This window comes from Nerophis ophidion, linkage group LG21, assembly GCF_033978795.1.
Source record: "Nerophis ophidion isolate RoL-2023_Sa linkage group LG21, RoL_Noph_v1.0, whole genome shotgun sequence".
In the NCBI taxonomy this organism is placed as follows: Eukaryota; Metazoa; Chordata; class Actinopteri; order Syngnathiformes; family Syngnathidae; genus Nerophis; species Nerophis ophidion.
The window spans coordinates 8,087,339-8,108,591 of NC_084631.1; the positions used below are offsets into that span (position 1 = coordinate 8,087,339).

The 21,253-nt window shown below is 38.3% G+C and overlaps 1 protein-coding gene across 2 annotated transcripts in view; it reads left to right on the forward strand.

Moving 5' to 3' along the window:
- sema6e (sema domain, transmembrane domain (TM), and cytoplasmic domain, (semaphorin) 6E) overlaps positions 1–21,253 on the forward strand; it is a 255,502-nt gene that overhangs the window by 199,980 nt on the left and 34,269 nt on the right. For both annotated transcript variants that reach the window (XM_061881724.1, XM_061881726.1), the window contains exons 7-18: positions 138–194; positions 273–374; positions 500–590; positions 666–788; positions 2,885–2,973; positions 3,046–3,263; positions 3,635–3,766; positions 3,838–3,993; positions 7,343–7,519; positions 11,986–12,123; positions 16,186–16,263; positions 20,969–21,027. In XM_061881724.1, the coding sequence (XP_061737708.1) occupies positions 138–194; positions 273–374; positions 500–590; positions 666–788; positions 2,885–2,973; positions 3,046–3,263; positions 3,635–3,766; positions 3,838–3,993; positions 7,343–7,519; positions 11,986–12,123; positions 16,186–16,263; positions 20,969–21,027 (1,420 nt within the window). The remainder of the gene's footprint in view (positions 1–137; positions 195–272; positions 375–499; positions 591–665; positions 789–2,884; positions 2,974–3,045; positions 3,264–3,634; positions 3,767–3,837; positions 3,994–7,342; positions 7,520–11,985; positions 12,124–16,185; positions 16,264–20,968; positions 21,028–21,253) is intronic.

Genomic DNA, 21,253 nt, shown 5'->3' on the forward strand with positions numbered 1-21,253 from the left:
TTCCGCTTCCACAAAATCTTAGTGTTGCGCTTATTTGCTAGCCGCCTGACAGTGACATTCCACAAATCTAATCGTCATCCCGCCGTCGTTGCCACGCGTCTCCCGCAAGCCGCTGACAATTGGTCATCCCGTTTCAGAAACTGACGTGGAAGACGAAGGACGTGGAAAAGTGCACCGTGAGAGGGAAGAACAGCGTGAGTGTGACGCGCACGTGCAGCAGGGCGTCTGGCGTGCGCTAACGTGGCCTCTTTTTTCACCCCCCCCCCCGGCAGGACGAATGTTACAACTACATCAAAGTGTTGGTGCCTCGTAACGACGAGACGCTGTTCGCGTGCGGCACCAACGCCTTCAACCCCGCCTGTCGCAACTACAAGGTGGGACACGCCCCCTTTTTATTATCCTCGACCAGGTTTCAAAAAGAGAACGATAACTTTTGATCCTTTGAGCTAATCAGTGCCGCTGTCGTTGTGGTCGCCACGGCGACGCGTTGTCTCATCAGATGTCAACGCTGGAGCAGGACGGTGAGGAGCTGCTGGGTCAGGCTCGCTGTCCCTTCGAGTCGCATCAGTCCAACGTCGGGCTTTTTGCAGGTCGGTGTTTGCACGTGCTCGTGTGTTTGTGTGTGTGTGTGTGTGTGTGTGTGTAATACTTGATGCTGCCTGCAGGGGGCGACTTCTACTCAGCCACCATGACAGACTTCCTGGCGAGCGACGCTGTGATTTACCGCAGCCTTGGTGAAAGTCGCCCCGTGCTGCGGACGGTCAAGTACGACTCCAAATGGCTGCGAGGTGAGCGCCTCGTCGTCGCCATGGTAACGGGTAGCACGTCGGCGTCAACCGGCGTTTGTCAAATATTTGGCCCCTCCCCTAACAAGGGAAAGCCAACTCTGTAAATAGATATAAATGAATAGTAGGGTGCACAAAAAAAACTGATCACAGTTCTCATTCATCTTGATTCTAAATCGATTCATAATTTTCAAAAATCGATAAAAACATATAAAAAATGATTTATATATATATATATATAATATATATATATTAGGGGTGTGGGGAAAAAGCGATTCGAATACGAATTGCGATTCAGAAACGATTCTCTTTTTTTTTTTAATCGGATTTTTTTTCTATCCATCCATCCATCCATTTTCTACCGCTTATTCTCTTCCGGGGTCGCGGGGGGCGCTGGCACCTATCTCAGCTACAATCGGGCGGAAGGCGGGGTACACCCTGGACAAGTCGCCACCTCATCGCAGGGCCAACACAGATAGACAGACAACATTCACACTCACATTCACACACTAGGGCCAATTTAGTGTTGCCAATCAACCTATCCCCAGGTGCATGTCTTTGGAGGTGGGAGGAAGCCGGAGTACCCGGAGGGAACCCACGCATTCACGGGGAGAACATGCAAACTCCACACAGAAAGATCCCGAGCCTGGATAATTTTTATTTATTTATTTTTTTTTTACAATCCAACAAACCACTACACAGCAATACCATAACAATGCAATCCAATTCCAAAACCAAACCTGACCCAGCAACACTCAGAACTGCAATAAAGACACAAACACGACACAGAACAAACCAAAAGTAGTGAAACAAAAATGAATATCATCAACAACAGTATCAATATTAGTTATAATTTCAGCATAGCAGTGATTAAAAATCCCTCATTGACATTATCATTAGAAATGTATAAATAAAAGAACAATAGTGTCACAGTGGCTTACACTTGCATCGCATCTCATAAGCTTGACAACACACTGTGTCCAATGTTTTCACAAAGATAAAATAAGTCATATTTTTGGTTCGTTTAATAGTTAAAACAAATTTACATTATTGCAATCAGTTGATAAAACATTGTCCTTTACAATTATAAAAGCTTTTTTTAAAAACATCTACTACTCTGCCAGCATGTCAGCAGACTGGGGTAGATCCTGCTGAAATCCTATGTATTGAATGAATACAGAATCCTTTTGAATCGGAAAAATATCGTTTTTGAATCGAGAATCGCGTTGAATCGAAAAAAATCGATTTATAATCGAATCGCGACCCCCAAGAATCGATATTGAATCGAATCGTGGGACACGCAAAGATTCGCAGCCCTAATATATATATATATATATATATATATATATATATATATATATATATATATATATATATGTGAACACCACACCACATGACTTCAACGACTTCCACTTACACAACCCAACCCCCGTGAATGTTCGACTCCTAACTTGTTTACTTCCCTGACGACCTCCTTAAAGTTTTATAATCAGTCAGACATGCGCCAAACTTAGGATAAGTGTCGAGAAAGTATTTTGAACGTCACCCATCATGCACTGGAGTGAATTTATAGATGCCATTTTAAATTATGTATAGTTATTGGACATGTTTTATAATATCCACAAGTTCATGAGCAGGACTGTGTGTTGATTTTAGTGGTAGTTATGGTTAATTTACACCATGACTGGGGAAGGTTGTTTGGATTGGGTCGTATAAATTGATGCTGTGCTTAAGTAACTTTTTAATGAAATACAGTCAATGACCATCAATTCTACTTTCCTCCACAAGAGTGCGGCAATATCACTTTATTTCTGTCCACGGGTGACTACATTTTGGCGAAAACACTCCGCGGGATGTTAAAAGTTGTGATGTTCCGGGGGGCTGTAGTTTGGACAGCCCTCGCCTGAGTATTCATTAAAAACAAGGCAGAGGTTTTATTTACCAAGTATATTTCATCTTGTTGGCCACTGCAACAATACACACATTTTGAGCAGAAACTCTGTTTCAATATTTAATTCTTTGGCGCACCACAGTTTGCTTATTTTTGGGGGGCTGTACATCCGTTTTTGTTCGGTTAAAAAAAAATTCTGTACCCTCAGAGCCTCACTTCCTGCACGCCATCGAGTACGGGAACTTTGTCTACTTCTTCTTCAGCGAGATGGCGGTGGAGTACACCTCCCTGGGCAAGGTGAGACGCCGGGCCGAACACACCTGCCCTCTCGCTGCCGTTTAAAAACCCCCTCTCCGGCGCCTCCCCCAGGTGGTTTTCTCCCGTGTGGCCCGGGTGTGCAAGAACGACAACGGCGGCTCGCCGCGGGTGCTGGAGCGCTACTGGACGTCCTTTCTCAAAGCCCGACTCAATTGCTCCGTGCCCGGCGACTCCTTCTTCTACTTCGACGTGATGCAGTCGCTCACCAGCGTGCTGCAGATCAACCGCCGGCCGGCCGTGCTCGGCGTCTTCACTACGCAGGCCAACAGGTGGGTTCCGACGGCGCTCGCCCGGTTCCCCCTACTCAGCGGCCTAGTTGTTAGAGTGTCCGCCCTGAGATCGGTAGGTCGTGAGTTCAAATCCCAACCGAGTCATACCAAAGACTATAACAATGGGAGCCATTACCTCCCTGCTTGGTACTCAGCATCAAGGGTTGGAATTTGGGGTTAAATCATCAAAGATGATTCCCGGGCGTGGCCCCTGTTGCTGCTCACTGCTCTCCTCACCTCCCAGGGGGTGATCAAGGGTAATGGGTCAAATGCAGAGAATAATTTCGCCACACCTAGTGTGTGTGTGACAATCATTGGTACTTTAACTTTAACTTTTACTCACGCCTCGGTCTGGCTCGCCTCCCCTCCAGCATCACCGGCTCCGCCGTCTGCGCCTTCTACATGGACGACATCGAGAAGGCCTTTAGCGGAAAGTTCAAAGAGCAGAAAAACAGCGAGGCGGCGTGGACGCCCGTGCCTGACGAGCAGGTGCCCAAACCCAGGTCGGAGTCCTGAACCAACTGGAATGAAAGACCAAAGCCACCTTTGACCTCCTCTATCTTTGGCGCCCCAGGCCCGGCTGCTGTGCCGGTGAGGGCCCCGCCGTCGCCTACAAGTCGTCCACCGCCTTCCCCGACGACACGCTGACGTTCATCAAGTCCTACCCTCTCATGGACGAGTCGGTGCCGTCGGCCAACAACAGACCGCTCTTCACTCGGACCACCAGCAGGTAGGTTACCCACTTATTGCTCGCCCTGGTGCTAGAACATAGGTGTCCAAAGTGTGACCAGGGGACCATTTAAAGGCCTACTGAAATGAGATTTTCTTATTTAAACGGGGATAGCAGGTCCATTCTATGTGTCATACTTGATTATTTTGCGACATTGCCGTATTTTTGCTGAAAGGATTTAGTAGAGAACATCCACGATAAAGTTTGCAACTTTTGGTCGCTAATAAAAAAGCCTTGCCTGTACCGGAACTAGCAGACGATGTGCGCGTGACGTCACCGGTTGTAGAGCTCCTCACATCCTCACATTGTTTATAATCATAGCCACCAGCAGCAAGTGCAATTCGGACTGAGAAAGCCACGAGGTCCACCATTAATTTGAGCGAGGATGAAAGATTTATGGATGAGGAAAGTTAGAGTGAAGCACTAAGAAAAGAAAATGCGACGGCTCCCGGCGACGGCAGTGTGAGCGATTCAGATGTTATTAGACACATTTACTAGGATAATTTTGGAAAATCCCTCATCTTCTTATTGTGTTCATAGTGTTTTAGTGAGATTATAAAGTCATACCTGGAAGTCAGAGGGCTGCGGTGAACGCCAGTGTCTCTCAGAGGAGCCAAGATCACAGCTGCCTTTTTGACAGCTACAGGAGGAGGTCGCATAATCCACTCAAGTCTCCGGTAGGAGCCGACTTAACATCACTATTTTCCAATCCAAAAACTTGCTGGATTGGAAACATGTTCGCTTGACCGCTCTGTGTTAAAGCTTCACAACAAACAAAGAAACATTGGTTGTGTTTCGGTGCTAAAGGCAGCTGCAATCCATTGCTTTCCACCAACAGCATTCTTCTTTGACGTCTCCATTATTAATTGAACAAATTGCAAAAGATTCAGCAACACAGATGTCCAAATTACTGTGTAATTATGCGATGAAAAGAGACGACTTTTAGCCGTAAGTGGTGCTGGGCTAATATGTCCCCTCCAACCAATAACGTCACAAACACGCGTCATCATTCCGCGACGTTTTCAACAAGAAACTCCGCGGGAAATTTAAAATTGTAATTTAGTAAACTAAAAATGCCGTATTGGCATGTGTTGCAATGTTAATATTTCATCATTGATATATAAACTATCAGACTGCGTGGTCGCTAGTAGTGGCTTTCAGTAGGCCTTTAAAAAAAAATACTATTGAATTTTGTTTTTGTTTTTAAACCTTAAGGCTAAGAGGTGAAATGTAACGAGAAAATATTGCAACGTTGACTCAAAAGCTGCCGTGCTGGCTGATTTTTTTTTTTTCTTTAAAACTGCTCAAAAAAAAATCATGATTAATCAAAATCAATGTTAGGAATTAGTCACCTGTTTAAGGCTCCATTGACTCTAAATGGAATATTCCACTTTGACAGTTGGGGGAAAAATTTCGCATTTTTGTCTGTTTGCCATTAAAAACAAAGTTTTCTTTTAAAAAAAGAGCATCAAACAAAAAAAAGAAAACATATTATAAATGTATAATATGTGGATAGATCTGAAGTTAATCTAGAAATTTAAAGTGTCAAAAGTGGGCGGAAAAAGGATTTATTTCAACACTTTTGGATCACTAATAATTTTAGTGGAATTTTAAAAAATTATCTTTGCTCAACAAAATAATAATGAATCAAAATCGATGATGTCATGAATAATTGACCTATTTAAGGCTTCAATACTTCACATCAAATATTCCACTTTAAAAGTTTTGGGGTGGAAATAGTTTTCTTTGACAAAAAAACAAAAACATTACTTTTTTTTTTTTTTTTTACCACATCAAATATTCCATTTCAAAATATTGGGGGGGAAATATTGCATTAATTGTGTGTTTGCCATATATTCTTTGACAAATATAAAACAATGATTCATTTGAAGTTGATCCAGAGATTTAATTGTTGAAAGTATTTTTTTTTTACACATTTATGAGTGTATTTTAAACTAGCTTTCCTAAAATAATAATAATGAATCTAAATCAATGATGTTTTGAATTATTGACATATTTAAGGCTTCAATGACTTTACTTTAACATGAAATATTCCACTTTGACAGTTTTGGGGGAAAATATTGCATTTTTGTGTGTTTGCCATTAAAAACAAAGTTTTCTTCGGCAAAAAAGCATAAAACAAACAAACAAAAAAAAAAAAATAAGTTAATCTAGATATTTAAAATGTCAAAAGTGGGGGGGAAAAGTGTGATTTTTTTTTTTTTTTTCATCACTTTTGGATCACCAATCTTTTTTGTGGAATTAAAAAATCTGTCTTTGCTCAACAAATTAATAGTGAATCAAAGTCAATGATGTTGTGAATATTGATTTATTTAAGGTTCCAATTACTATATATATATAGTAATATATATACATTATTAATATCAAATAAGTCAATAATTCATGACATCATTGACTTTGATTAAGTCAATAATTCATGACATCATTGACTTTGATTAATATGATCATATGTATATTTTATAATATTATAAAATATATATATGTATATATACACACAAAAATATATATATATATACACACACAAACATATGACTTATTTATGATTTTTATGAGTAGGCCCTTTTGGATCCCAAAACAAAAAAAAAAGTTTAAACTCACGAAATGATAATTAATCAAAATCAACATTGGCTTGAAGTTGACCTATTTGGGGCTCGAATTACTTCACATCAAATATTCCACGTTGATATTTCTTGGGAAAATATTGCATATTTTTTGTTTTTGACAAAAAAAACTAAGTTTTCTTTGACAAAAAAAAAGCATACAACAATCAATTCAAATAAAAAACCTGACAGTTTTGGGGGAAAATATTGCATTTTTTATTATTATTTGTACTTTATATCAACAGATGGACCAGAAGTTGGTCTGGATCAGTACCTTCTCAGAAAACACTTGGATCTTCAAGTACCGGCATAACACAGTAGTGTATTAGGCCTAAGTGTTCATTAAAACAAGGCAGATGTTTTACTTAACAGGTATATTCAATATGTTTGACCACTGTAACAGTACACACAGTTTGAACAGTTACACTGTTGGAATATAGGAAAATAAAACACTGTACTTTAATCCAGCGATTATTTGGCGTACCACTAGAGGGAGCCCGTGTACCACTAGTGGTTCTACTTACTACAGTTTGAGAATCTCTGATCTAGAGATTTAAACGTTGAATAATAAAAATAAAATTTGTTTTTTTTAATCCTGTAAGACATTGGAGGCGGGGTTCATCCCGGGGCTGAGGAAGAGGAAGCGATAGATTCTCTCACTTGTTTAAACAACGGGCAGAGACCAACCTCGACATGTTTGACCCGGTGTTGCGTTTGTTGCCACGCAGGTTCAAGTTGACCCGGATCACAGTGGACACGTCAGCGGGGCCCAGCAAGAACTACACAGTCATCTTCCTGGGCTCGGACAACGGTCATGTGTTGAAGGTCCTCACCGGCACGGCGGGAAGCAACCAGTCCTTCGCCACGCGACTCCTGGAGGACATCGACGTTTACAACCCCAACAAGTAGCAACTTTACTACTTCCTCTTTTTCCACTTCCACTTCATTTCAAACACGCAGCAGCTTAAACTTTCATGAATACATTTATATTCACCTGCGACGAGGTGGCGACTTGTCCAGGGTGTACCCCGCCTTCCGCCCGATTGTAGCTGAGATGGGCGCCGGCGCCCCCAAAAGGGAATAAGCGGTAGAAATGGATGGATGGATGGATTTATATTCACCATATACATTATTACTATCATTCATAATAATCATTTATAGAGTAGTACTATCATTCATATTCACTTATACAGTATTAATATCATTTATAATAATTATTTATACAGTATTACTGCATTTCATAATAATCACGTATACAGTATTATCATTCATAATGATAATTTATATGGCAGTACTATCATTTATAATAAGCATGTATACAGTATTATTCATAATTTTTACTGTAGTACTATCATTCATAATCATGTATAGAGTATTTCTATCCTTCATATTAATCATGTATACGGCAGTAGTATCATTGATAATAATCATGTATACAATATTATCATTCATAATAAGCATGTATACAGTATTACTTTCATTCATAATAACATTTACACAGTATTACTATCGTTCATAATTATGTATACAGTATTACTGTCATACAGTATTAATATAATTTATCACGTACAAGGTACTAATATTATTCATAATGATAATGTATACAGCACTAATAATTATTTATACAGTACTTTTGTTCATAATAATCACGTACAAGGTACTAATATTATTCATAATGATAATGTATACAGCACTAATAATTATTTATACAGTACTTTTGTTCATAATAATCACGTACAAGGTACTAATATTATTCATAATGATAATGTATACAGCACTAATAATTATTTATACAGTACTTTTGTTCATAATAATCACGTACAAGGTACTAATATTATTCATAATGATAATGTATACCGCACTAATAATTATTTATACAGTACTTTTGTTCATAATAATCACGTACAAGGTACTAATATTATTCATAATGATAATGTATACAGCACTAATAATTATTTATACAGTACTTTTGTTCATAATAATCACGTATAAGGTACTAATATTATTCATAATGATAATGTGTACAGCATTAGTATCATTCATAATAATCATGTATACAGTATTATTCATAATGTAAATGATATTACTATCATTCATAATAATCATGTATACAGTATTACTATCATTCATAATCATGTATACAGTATTATAATTGATAATAAGCATGTATACAGTATTGTCATTCATAATAAGCAGGTATACAGTACTACTTTCATTTATAATAACCATTTATACAGTATTAGTATCATTCATATTAACCATGTATACAGTATTACTATCGTTCATAATAATAATGTATACAGTATTACTATTATTCATAATTATGTACAAAGTATTATTATATTGATAATAATCATGTATACAGTGTTGTCATTCATAATAAGCGTGTATACAGTATTACTATCATTCATAATCATGTATACAGTATTATAATTGATAATAATCATGTATACAGTGTTGTCATTCATAATAAGCATGTACACAGTACTACTTTCATTTACAATAACCATTTATACAGTATTAGTATCGTTCATATTAACCATGTATACAGCATTACTATCGTTCATAATAATAATGTATACAGTATTACTATTATTCATAATAATCATCAATACAATATTACTATCATTTGTAATCATTTATGCAGTTCAACATAATTGTGTATACAGTGTTGATATCATTCACCATAATCATGTATACAGGATTACTATTATTCATATTAATCATGTATACAGTATTAATATCATTCATATTAATACTGTAGTATTATTATTCATAAAAATCATGTATACAGTATTACTCTCATTCATAATCATGTATACAGAATGACTATCATTCTTAATAATCAGGTATACAGTATTATCCTTCACCGTAGTCATGTATACAATGTTACTATTATTTATAATAATGTGTACAGTATAACATTTTTATTTATGACAATCATTTATACAGCATTACATGAATCCATAATCATATACACAGTATGACATTTGTATTTATTTTAATCATGTATATTGTGTTACAACTTTTATCCAGAATAATCACGTACCAACTTCATATCACTTTTACAGTATCACATTTACTCATAATCATGTATCGAATATTACAATTATTAATCATAAATATGCAGTATTTCATTTGTGTATTTTAATCCTTTATACAGTATTGCAACAATATTCATAATACTCATTTACACTGTTACAATTTAATATTCATAATAATTGGCCCTAGTGTTTGAATGTGAGTGTGAATGTTGTCTGTCTATCTGTGTTGGCCCTGCGATGAGGTGGCGACTTGTCCAGGGTGTACCCCGCCTTCCGCCCGATTGTAGCTGAGATAGGCGCCAGCGCCCCCCGCGACCCCAAAAGGGAATAAGCGGTAGAAAATGGATGGATGGATGGAATAATCATTCCTACAATTTCAGCATTTATCCATGATCATGTACACGTTAATACATGTATATTTTTGCAAATCATTTATACACTTTTGCAATTATAATAATAATAACGTATACTGTGTTACAATTTTGTCATTAATGTTATTATTAATTCATTTATATAGATCAGGGGTCACCAACACGGTGCCCGCGGGCACCAGGTAGCCCGTAAGGACCAGATGAGTCGCCCGCTGGCCCGTTCTAAAAATATCTTAAATAGCAGCACTTACCAGTGAGCTGCCTCTATTTTTAAAATTATATTTATTTACTCGCAAGCTGGTCTTGCTTTGCTTGACATTTTTAATTCCAAGAGAGACAAAACTCAACTAGAATTTGAAAACCCAAGAAAATATTTTAATGACTTGGTCTTCACTTGTTTAAATAAATTCATTTATTTTTTAAATTTGCTTCTTATAACTTTTAGATGGACAATTTTAGAGAAAAAATACAACCTTATAAATTATTTTAGGATTATACCTTTTTACTTTTTAAATTCCTTCCTCTTCTTTCCTGACACTTTAAATCAATGTTCAAGTAAATAAATTTTTTTTATCGTAAAGAATAATAAATACATTTTATTTTAATTCTTCATTTTAGCTTCTGTTTTTTCGACAAATAATATTTGTGAACTATTTCTTTAAACTTATTATGATTAAAATTAAAAAAATATATTCTGGCAAATGTAGAAAATCTTTAGAATCTAATTTAAATCTTATTTCAAAGTCTTGAATTTATTTTAAAACTTTTGTTCTGTAAAATCTAGAAGAAATATTGATTTGTCTTTGTTAGAAATATAGCTCGGTCCAATTTGTTATATATTCTAACAAAGTGCAGATTGGATTTTAACCTATTTAAAACATGTCAGCAAAATTCTAAAATTAATCTTAATCAGGAAAAATGACTAATGATGTTCTATAAATTCTTTTTTTAATTTTTTCAAAAAGATTCGAATTAGCTAGTTATTCTGTTCTTTTTTTTTTCGGTTGAATTTTGAACTTTAAAGAGTCGAAATTGAAGATAAACTATGTTTCAAAGTTTTATTTTGATTTTTTTCCTGTTTTCTCCTCTTTTAAACCGTTCAATTAAGGGTTTTTTTTCAGCATTTATTCTCTACAAAAAACCTTCCATAAAAATAAAAAAAAATTACGACGAAATGACCCATTTTTATATATATATATATATATATATATATATTAAAGGTAAATTGAGCAAATTGGCTATTTCTGGCAATCTATATAAGTGTGTATCAAACTGGTAGCCCTTCGCATTAATCAGTACCCAAGAAGTAGCTCATGGTTTAAAAAAAGGTTAGTGACCCCTGATATAGAGTTTTACGATTATAGTTCCTAATTATACGTTTATATATTTATCCATAATAATAATTTCTACTGTGTTACAACTATATTCCTCATAACCATTTTCTCTATGCATATTTCATTTTTATAGAGTTACAGTATGTATAATATTAGGTATGTGAAGCATCTCAGTGCAACTGTTGCTGATATTGCTTGCTGTAAATGTACATATTGATATAAATATGATGCTGTCATCATTGTTTCAACGTGTTTCAGTCACATGATCAATTTACTGACACGACCCAAGAACAATTTTTTCTCTTTTTTTCATCATTGTTTACCTTTCCTTCATTAGTGTGTGTGTTTGTGTGTGTGTGTGTGTGTGTGTGTGTGTGTGTGTGTGTGTGTGTGTGTGTGTGTGTGTGTGTGTGTGTGTGTGTGTGTGTGTGTGTGTGTGTGTGTGTGTGTGTGTGTTGCATGTGGCCCCCATCCCCCAAACCCAATTCCCACTCCATCTTCCGTGTGATGTAACAGTTTGCATCAGTGCGTCCGCCGCTGGAGGCCGTTTTGTTTCCTGACGAAGGCCTTTGCAATTAGTGCTCAGCACGTGATTTATTTTTCGGGGGACGGTGTCTTCCAGATGCAACGTGAGGGGAGAGGACCGGCGAGTTCTGGGTCTGGAGCTGGACCGGGATCATCACGCCCTCTTCGTGGCCTTCACGGGCTGCGTGATCCGCGTGCCGCTGAGCCGCTGCTCCGACCACGACGCCTGCAAGACGTGAGTGCCGACGTCGCCGAGAAGGCGCTTTACTGTCTGACGGTGTGAAAGTGCTCCCGGCCAGGCTTTGTCTGCGCCACCGTTCTATTTTTAGGGCGGAAAGTTAAACTCGCTCAACCCCTCCCGGCCCCCGTGAGCCCCCACCGATCCAACCCCCCGACTCCCCGCCGCCATGTAAAGTGAGAGGAAGGATTTGTCCTCCAGCGAGGACGTGATGAAGTCCCATAGCATGCTCACGTCTGGCTGCAAACTCGCTCGGCATCGCTCACACGTTCAATCCAAAATGAGATCCAGCTGACTGACCAGCAGTGGGCTGAGAGGGGCTGAGAGGGGGTAGCAATAGCAGCACTAAGGATCACATGCAGGTAGCGGATAGTTGTACTTAAAACCCCATGAAGGTAGCATGTAGTCGGTACTGAAAGTAGCATGGAGTCGTAACAAAGTAGCATGCAGTCTCAACATCAAGGTAGCATGTAGTTGTAACTGAAAGTAGCATGTAGTCGTAACTGAAAGTAGCATATATTCGTAACATGTTGGTAGTATGTAGTTGTAACTTAAAGTAACATGTAGTCGTAACTGAAAGTAGCATGTAGTCGTAACTGAAAGTAGCATATATTCGTAACATGTTGGTAGCATGTAGTTGTAACTTAAAGTAACATGTAGTCGTAACTGAAAGTAGCATGTAGTCGTAACTGAAAGTAGCATATATTCGTAACATGTTGGTAGCATGTAGTTGTAACTGAAAGTAGCATGTAGTCGTAACTGAAAGTAGCATATATTCGTAACATGTTGGTAGCATGTAGTTGTAACTTAAAGTAGCATGTAGTCGTAACTGAAAGTAGCATGTAGTCGTAACTGAAAGTAGCATGTAGTCGTAACTGAAAGTAGCATGTAGTCGTAACTGAAAGTAGCATGTAGTCGTAACTGAAAGTAGCATGGAGTCGTAACTGAAATTAACATGTAGTCGTAACTGAAAGTAGCATGGAGTCGTAACTGAAAGTAGCAGGGAGTCGTAACTGAAAGTAGCATATATTCGTAACATGTTGGTAGCATGTAGTCGTAACTTAAAGTAGCATGTAGTCGTAACTGAAAGTAGCATGTAGTCGTAACTGAAAGTAGCATGTAGTCGTAACTGAAAGTAGCATGTAGTCGTAACTGAAAGTAGCATGGAGTCGTAACTTAAAGTAGCATGTAGTCGTAACTGAAAGTAGCATGTAGTCGTAACTGAAAGTAGCATGGAGTCGTAACTTAAAGTAGCATGTAGTCGTAACTGAAAGTAGCATGTAGTCGTAACTGAAAGTAGCATGTAGTCGTAACTGAAAGTAGCATGTAGTCGTAACTGAAAGTAGCATGTAGTCGTAACTGAAAGTAGCATGTAGTCGTAACTGAAAGTAGCATGGAGTCGTAACTGAAAGTAGCATGGAGTCGTAACTGAAAGTAGCATGGAGTCGTAACTGAAAGTAGCGTGTAGTCGTAACATGAAGGTAGGATGTAGTCGTAACTGAAGGTAGGATGTAGTCGTAACTGAAGGTAGGATGTAGTCGTAACTGAAAGTGGCAAGTAGTCGTAACTGAAAGTAGCATGGAGTCGTAACTGAAAGTAGCATGGAGTCGTAACTGAAAGTAGCATGGAGTCGTAACTGAAAGTAGCATGTAGTCGTAACTGAAAGTAGCATGTAGTCATAACTGAAAGTAGCATGTAGTCGTAACATGAAGGTAGGATGTAGTCGTAACTGAAGGTAGGATGTAGTCGTAACTGAAAGTAGCATGGAGTCGTAACTGAAAGTAACATGGAGTCATAACTGAAAGTAGCATGTAGTCGTAACTGAATGTAGCATGGAGTCGTAACTGAAAGTAGCAAGTAGTCGTAACTGAAAGTAGCATGTAGTCGTAACTGAAAGTAGCATGGAGTCGTAACTGAAAGTAGCATGTAGTCGTAACTGAAAGTAGCATGTAGTCGTGACTGAAAGTAGCATGTAGTCGTAACTGAAAGTAGCATGTAGTCGTAACTGAAAGTAGCATGTAGTCGTAACTGAAAGTAGTATGTAGTCGTAACTGAAAGTAGCATGTAGTCGTAACTGAAAGTAGCATGGAGTCGTAACTGAAAGTAGCATGGAGTCGTAACTGAAAGTAGCATGTAGTCGTAACTGAAAGTAGCATGTAGTCGTAACATGAAGGTAGGATGTAGTCATAACTGAAAGTAGCATGTAGTCGTAACATGAAGGTAGGATGTAGTCGTAACTGAAGATAGGATGTAGTCGTAACTGAAAGTGGCAAGTAGTCGTAACTGAAAGTAGCATGGAGTCATAACTGAAAGTAGCATGTAGTCGTAACTGAAAGTAGCATGGAGTCGTAACTGAAAGTAGCAAGTAGTCGTAACTGAAAGTAGCATGTAGTCGTAACTGAAAGTAGCAAGTAGTCGTAACTGAAAGTAGCATGGAGTCGTAACATCAAGGTAGCATGGAGTCGTAACATCGAGGTAGCATGTAGTCGTAACTGAAAGTAGCATGTAGTCGTAACATCAAGGTTGCATGGAGTCGTAACTGAAAGTAGCATGTAGTCGTAACTGAAAGTAGCATGTAGTCGTAACTGAAAGTAGCATGGAGTTGTAACTGAAAGTAGCATGGAGTTGTAACATCAAGGTAGCGTGTAGACGTAACTGAAAGTAGCGTGCAGTCGTGACATGAAGGTAGCATGTAGTCGTAACTGAAAGTAGCATGTAGTCGTAACATCAAGGTAGCATGGAGTCGTAACTGAAAGTAGCATGGAGTTGTAACTGAAAGTAGCATGTAGTCGTAACATCAAGGTAGCATGGAGTCGTAACTGAAAGTAGCATGGAGTTGTAACTGAAAGTAGCATGTAGTCGTAACTGAAAGTAGCATGGAGTTGTAACTGAAAGTAGCATGTAGTCGTAACATCAAGGTAGCATGGAGTCGTAACTGAAAGTAGCATGGAGTTGTAACTGAAAGTAGCATGTAGTCGTAACTGAAAGTAGCATGGAGTTGTAACTGAAAGTAGCATGGAGTCGTAACATCAGGGTAGCGTGTAGATGTAACTGAAAGTAGCATGTAGTCGTAACATGAAGGTAGCATGTAGTCGTAACATAAAGGTAGCATGTAGTCGTAACATAAAGGTAGCATGTAGTCGTAACTTAAAGTAGCATCTGGTTGTAACATGAAGGTAGCATGTAGTCATAACATAAAGGTAGCATGTTGTCATAACATGAAGGTAGCATGTAGTCATAACATAAAGGTAGCATGTTGTCATAACATGTTGGTAGCATATAGTCATAACATGAAGGTAGCATGTAGTCGTAATTGAAGGTAGCAAGTAGTCGTAACTGAATGTAGCATGTAGTCGTAACATAAAGGTAGATTGTAGTCCTAACGTTTCAGTAGGTATACGTACAAGCCACACCTACTAAATTTTAGAAGAAACATTTTCCCCCACATATTAGTCACACCGCAGCGTAGGCCACAATTATATATGTTGTGAAATGAAAGGTTTTGTAAATGTTTATTTACATACCTTCATTGTTTCCAAACAGTGTAACACGGCAGTAAAACGGCTGATGAAACAAAACAAAAGTCACCAGCTGCGGAAGCTAGCTCTCCAATCAGCTAAATAGACTCAATAACTCTACAATGATTTTTAGGTGAATTTACTGAGGAATTTGTGAAAGTGAAACAACACAAAAATGATAAATAATAAGGAAACAGGAAGTACATGTTTTAACCTGCAGCACCTGCAGTGAGCGAACTCATCCAAAAGATGGCGCCGTAGCACAATCAATAACACACCGTTTTGGTGTCTCTATTAATGTAATATGAATACTATGCGAAGAAAAATCCATAAATCCGCTGCACCGTTTTATAAACCGCACGGTTCAACGTGTAGGTAAAAAGTAGTGGCTTATAGTCGGGAAAATATGTACAAGTACTTTGTTAAACTATTTACCTGCATGTTTTTATTATCAATGTGTCTTGCAGGGTTTATGTCCTGCATCACGCCAACATGTGACATCAATCAATAATCAATAATGGGGTCAATGTTTGTCGTGCAGACGCTGTCTGTCCTCTCGGGACCCGTACTGCGTGTGGCTAAAGGCGGGCAGCTGTGTCGCCGTGACACCTGGCTTTAGGTGAGTCTTGACAGACTTGTGACATCACACCAAGCATCCCCGATTAGCATGTTACACCACTGAGGGGGGGGGGTGTCAAACTTATGTCGCTTAATGACATCTTTGTCTGAGTTGCATTATTTGACCATGACACATGTGCATAAAATGGCACACTAGGTGAAATAAGGTGTGTCAGGATGCCATCTACTGTACAGAGTTGTAACAAGCTCCATTTTCTGACAGTCCTGTCATAATGTGTTTATCATTATAACCACTGACAGTCCTATCATAGTGTGTTTATAACTATAATCACTGACAGTCCCGTCATAATGTGCTTATAATTATAATCACTGACAGTGCTATCATAATGTGGTTATGCTATTAATCGCTGACAGTCCCATCATAGTGTGTTTATAATTATAATCACGGACAGTCCCGTCATAATGTGTTCATGATTACAATCACTGACAGTCCTATCATAATGTGTTAATGCTTTTATCGCTGAGAGTCCCATCATAATGTGTTTAGGGTTATAATCGCTGACAGTCCCATCATAATGTGTTTATGATTATAATCGCTGACAGTCCCATCATAATGTGTTCATGATTATAATCATTGACAATCCCATCGTAATGTGTTCGTAATAATTATTGATGACAGTCCTATCATAATGTGTTTATGTTTGTAATCACTGACAGTCCCATCATAATGTGTTTAGGATTGTAATCACTGACAGTCCCATCATAATGTGTTTATGATTTTAGTCACCAAGAGTCCCATCATAATATGTTTATATATATAATCACTGACAGTCCCGTCATAATGTGTTCATGATTATAATCACTGACAGTCTTATCATAATGTGTTTATGCTTATAATCACTGACAGTCCCATCATAATGTGTTCATGACTATAATCACGGACAGTCCCGTCATAATGTGTTCATGATTATAATCACTGACAGTCCTATCATAAGGTGTTCATGCATTTATCGCTGACAGTCCCATCATAATGTGTTCATGGTTATAATCATTGCCAGTCCCATCATAATTTGTTTATGATTACAATCACTGACAGTCCCATCATAATGTGTTTATAATTATAATCAATGACCGTCCCATCACAATGTGTTCATGATTATAATCGACAGTCCCATCGTAATGTGTTCGTAATAATTATTGCTGACAGTCCCATCATAATGTGTTTGATTGTAATCACTGACATTCCGATCATAATGTGTTTAGGATTTTAATCACTGACAGTCCCATCATAATGTGTTTGATTGTAATCACTGACAGTCCCTTATCACAATGTGTTTAGGATTTTAATCACTGACAGTCCCATCATAATGTTTTCATAAATATAATCGCTGACAGTCCTATCATAGTGTGTTCATAATTATAATCACTGACAGTCCCATTACAGTGTTTATAATTACAATAGCTGACAGTCCCATCATAATGTGTTTATGATTACAATCGCTGACAGTCCCATCATAACATGTTTAGGATTATAATCACTGACAGTACGATCATAGTGTGCTCATAATTATAATCACTAACAGTCCCGTTATAGCGTGTTCATAATTACAATCACTGACAGTCCCATAATAGTGTGTTGATAATTATAATCGCTGACTGTCCCATCATAATGTGTTTATGATTACAATCACTGAAAGTACAAGCTAGTGTGTTCATAATTACAATCACTGACAGTCTCGTTATAGTGTTCATAATTATAATTGCTGACAGTCCCATCATAGTGTGTTTATGATTACAATCGCTGACAGTCCCATCATAGTGTGTTTATGATTACAATCACGGACCGTCCTATTATAGTGTGTTCATAATTACAATCACTGACAGTCTGGTTATAGTGTTCATAATTATAATTGCTGACAGTCACATCATAGTGTGTTTATGATTACAATCGCTGACAGTCCCATCATAGTGTGTTTATGATTATAATCGCTGCCAGTCCCATCATGTGTTTATGATTACAATCACGGACCGTCCTATTATAGTGTGTTCATAATTATAATCACTGACAGTCCCATTATAGTGTGTTCATTATATCATAATGTGTTTATGATTACAATCGCTGACAGTCCCATCATAGGGTGTTTATGATTACAATCGCTGACAGTCCCATCATAGTGTGTTTATGATTACAATCACTGACAGTCCCATCATAGTGTGTTTATGATCATGTATATGTGCAACACGACAGTAGGAACCGAACAAAACATTTTTATTGAGAAATGTCTTTCAAGGTGACTTCAAAGGTGAGGAGTGTTGATTGACAAAGGGGGCGTGGCCATGTTCCGCTCCTCAGAGTTCTGCTGAGACGTTCCCGAGCAGAATCGTTCGGTTTTGCTTTCCTTTGTTGTTTCTTTCAAAGGACGGCAGCGTGATGAAAAGGTGACAGACGCGTGTTTGATTCCCCGCGAGGCCGTCTTGTTTTGATTTAGGAGCCGACGTGAAGAGTGGAAAGCAGCAAAAGTGAGCCAGAAGAAAGAAGACGTAAAGCAGCAAAAAGAACATCTGCTTTTCATTTCTTCTTGTCCTTGTCTTCCAAAACTACATTCTTCTGCTCTAAAGTCTTCTCTTCTAACTTTCTTCTTCATGTCTTTATTGGACATCATGAAGTCCAACATGTCACACATCTATAGTGTTGGAGAATAAGTCTCTTCTTTGATATCTTCTTCTATATTATTTTTATTTTTTATTGTTATACTCTTTCTTATCATTCCTTTTCTTCTTGTTCCTTTATTTCTTTAATCGTTTTTGCTCACTGTCTTCTTCTCATTCTCTTCCATCTTTTCCTTCTTCATCTCCTCATTCTCCATCTCTTTTTTTGTCCTTTGTCCCTCCATCATCTTCTCATTCTCCTTTCTTCTTCTCCCCCCCTCTCCATCATCTCCCTTCTCTTTTCATGTCCTTCCACTTCAACTCCCCCCTTTTTCTCCTTCACCACCCCCTTACTCCTCCTTTGTTCCTCATTCTCATCCTTTATCTCCTCGTTCATGTCTTTTTCTATCTCCTTTTTCTTCTCTTACATGTCCTTCTCCTTCAACTTCTTTCATCCCCTTTTTCTCCTCCATCTCATTCATCTCCTTTTTGTTCTCTTTCATGTCCTTCTTCAACTCCTCTTTTATCTCCTTTTTGTCCTCGTTCATCTCCATGTCCTTTTCCATCTCCTTTTTGTTCTCTTTCATGTCATTCTCCTTCAACTTCTTTCATTTCCTTTTTCTCTTCCACCATCTTGTTCATCTGTTTTTTTCTCTTTCATGTCCTTCCCCTTCATCATCATAGTTTTCCCTTACTCCCCCTTCTGTTCCTCATTCTCTTTGATGTCCTACTTCAACTCCTCTTTCATGTAATTTTTCTCCTTCGTCTCCTTTATCTCTTTTATTTTCTTTCATGTCTTTTCTTGTCCTTCTCCTTTATCTCCCCATTCTCCTTCTCATTCATTTCCTTCATCTTCTTTTTCTTCTTTCATGTCCTTCTCATCTTTTTTCTTCTCTTTCGTGTCTTTCTCCTTTTCGTCTTTTTTTTCTCTTTCATGTCCTTCCCCTTCATCATCATAGTTTTACCTTACTCCCCCTTTTGTTCTTCATTCTCCTTGATGTCCTTCTTCAACTCCTCTTTCATGTAATTTTTCTCCTTTTTTTCTTTCATGTCTTTTCTCGTCCTTCTCCTTTATCTCCCCATTCTCCTTCTTCTCATTCATTTCCTTCATCTTCTTTTTCTTCTTTCATGTCCTTCTCATCTTTTTTCTTCTCTTTTGTGTCTTTCTCCTTTTTGTCTTTTTTTCTCTTTCATGTCCTTCTCCTTTATCTCCTCCATCTCCTCATTCTCCTTTTTCTTCATCTCCTTCATGACCTTCTCCTTCAACCTCTATTTCATCTCCATGGTTTTCTCCTTCATGTCCTTCTTCTTCTTTTTCTCCTCTTTCATGTCCTTCTCATCTTTTTCTTCTCTTTCATGTCTTTCTCTTTTTCATCTTCTTTTTCTCTTTCATGTGGTTCTCCTTTATCTCCTCCATCTCCTCATTCTCTCCTTCTTCATCTCCTTCATGACCTTCTCCTTCAACTCCTCTTTCATCTCCATGTTTTTCTCACTCATGTCCTTCTCCTTCATCTTCTCTTTCATGCCCTTCTCATCTTCTTTTTCTTCTCTCATGTCTTTCTCTTTTTCATCTTCTTTTTCTCCTCTTTCAAGTCCTTCTCCTTTATCTCCTCCATTTCCTCATTCTTCTTCTTCTTCTCGTTCATCTCCTCCTTCATGTCTTTCTCCTCCTTCATTGTGTTGTTCCCTTACTCCTCCTTTTCCCTCATCTTGTTCATCTCCTCCTTCATGTTCTTCTCCTTCAACTTATTTCATCTTCTTTTTGTCCTCTTTCTCCTTCCTCTCCACCTTTATGTCCTTCTTACTCTCCTCCTTTCCAAATGTCAGTATATATTTGCTATTCTTGCTGCTGACAAACCGAGAAAAGTTTCCTCCACAAACTGAGCCTGCAGCAAGGCGGGCACAACAACAACAACAGCAGGAAGTGACAGAACATTCTGGTGTCCCACCATCCTCTCTTTCTTCCTGGCCGTCTAACGTCATCATCCTTGGCGTGTAGGAGGAAGGAGGCACAATAACATCTCAACAGCTGAAAGATGGAAAGCAGCGATGATGATGATGATGATGATGAAGACAATGTCTTTGTGTTTCTCCAGGGGCGTCTTCGAGCAGGACGTGGAGGACCACGCTGGTTTCCACGCGGACTCCTGTCACGGTAAGACTTCCTGTTTGTCTGCTAAAGGACCGACTGAAGACATCAGTGTCCACTTAAAGTGTCCACGTGCGCTGCAGTACCTGTCCTTACCAGCGGGTGTCCATGATCTGCAGAGCTACACTTGTTGATGGAACTTAAATATTTGTATTTTTTCATGTGTATTCTAAGGCGTAAAATATGGCAAGTATGAGGTGGCTAACGATGCAGCTAATGGAAGTACACATGA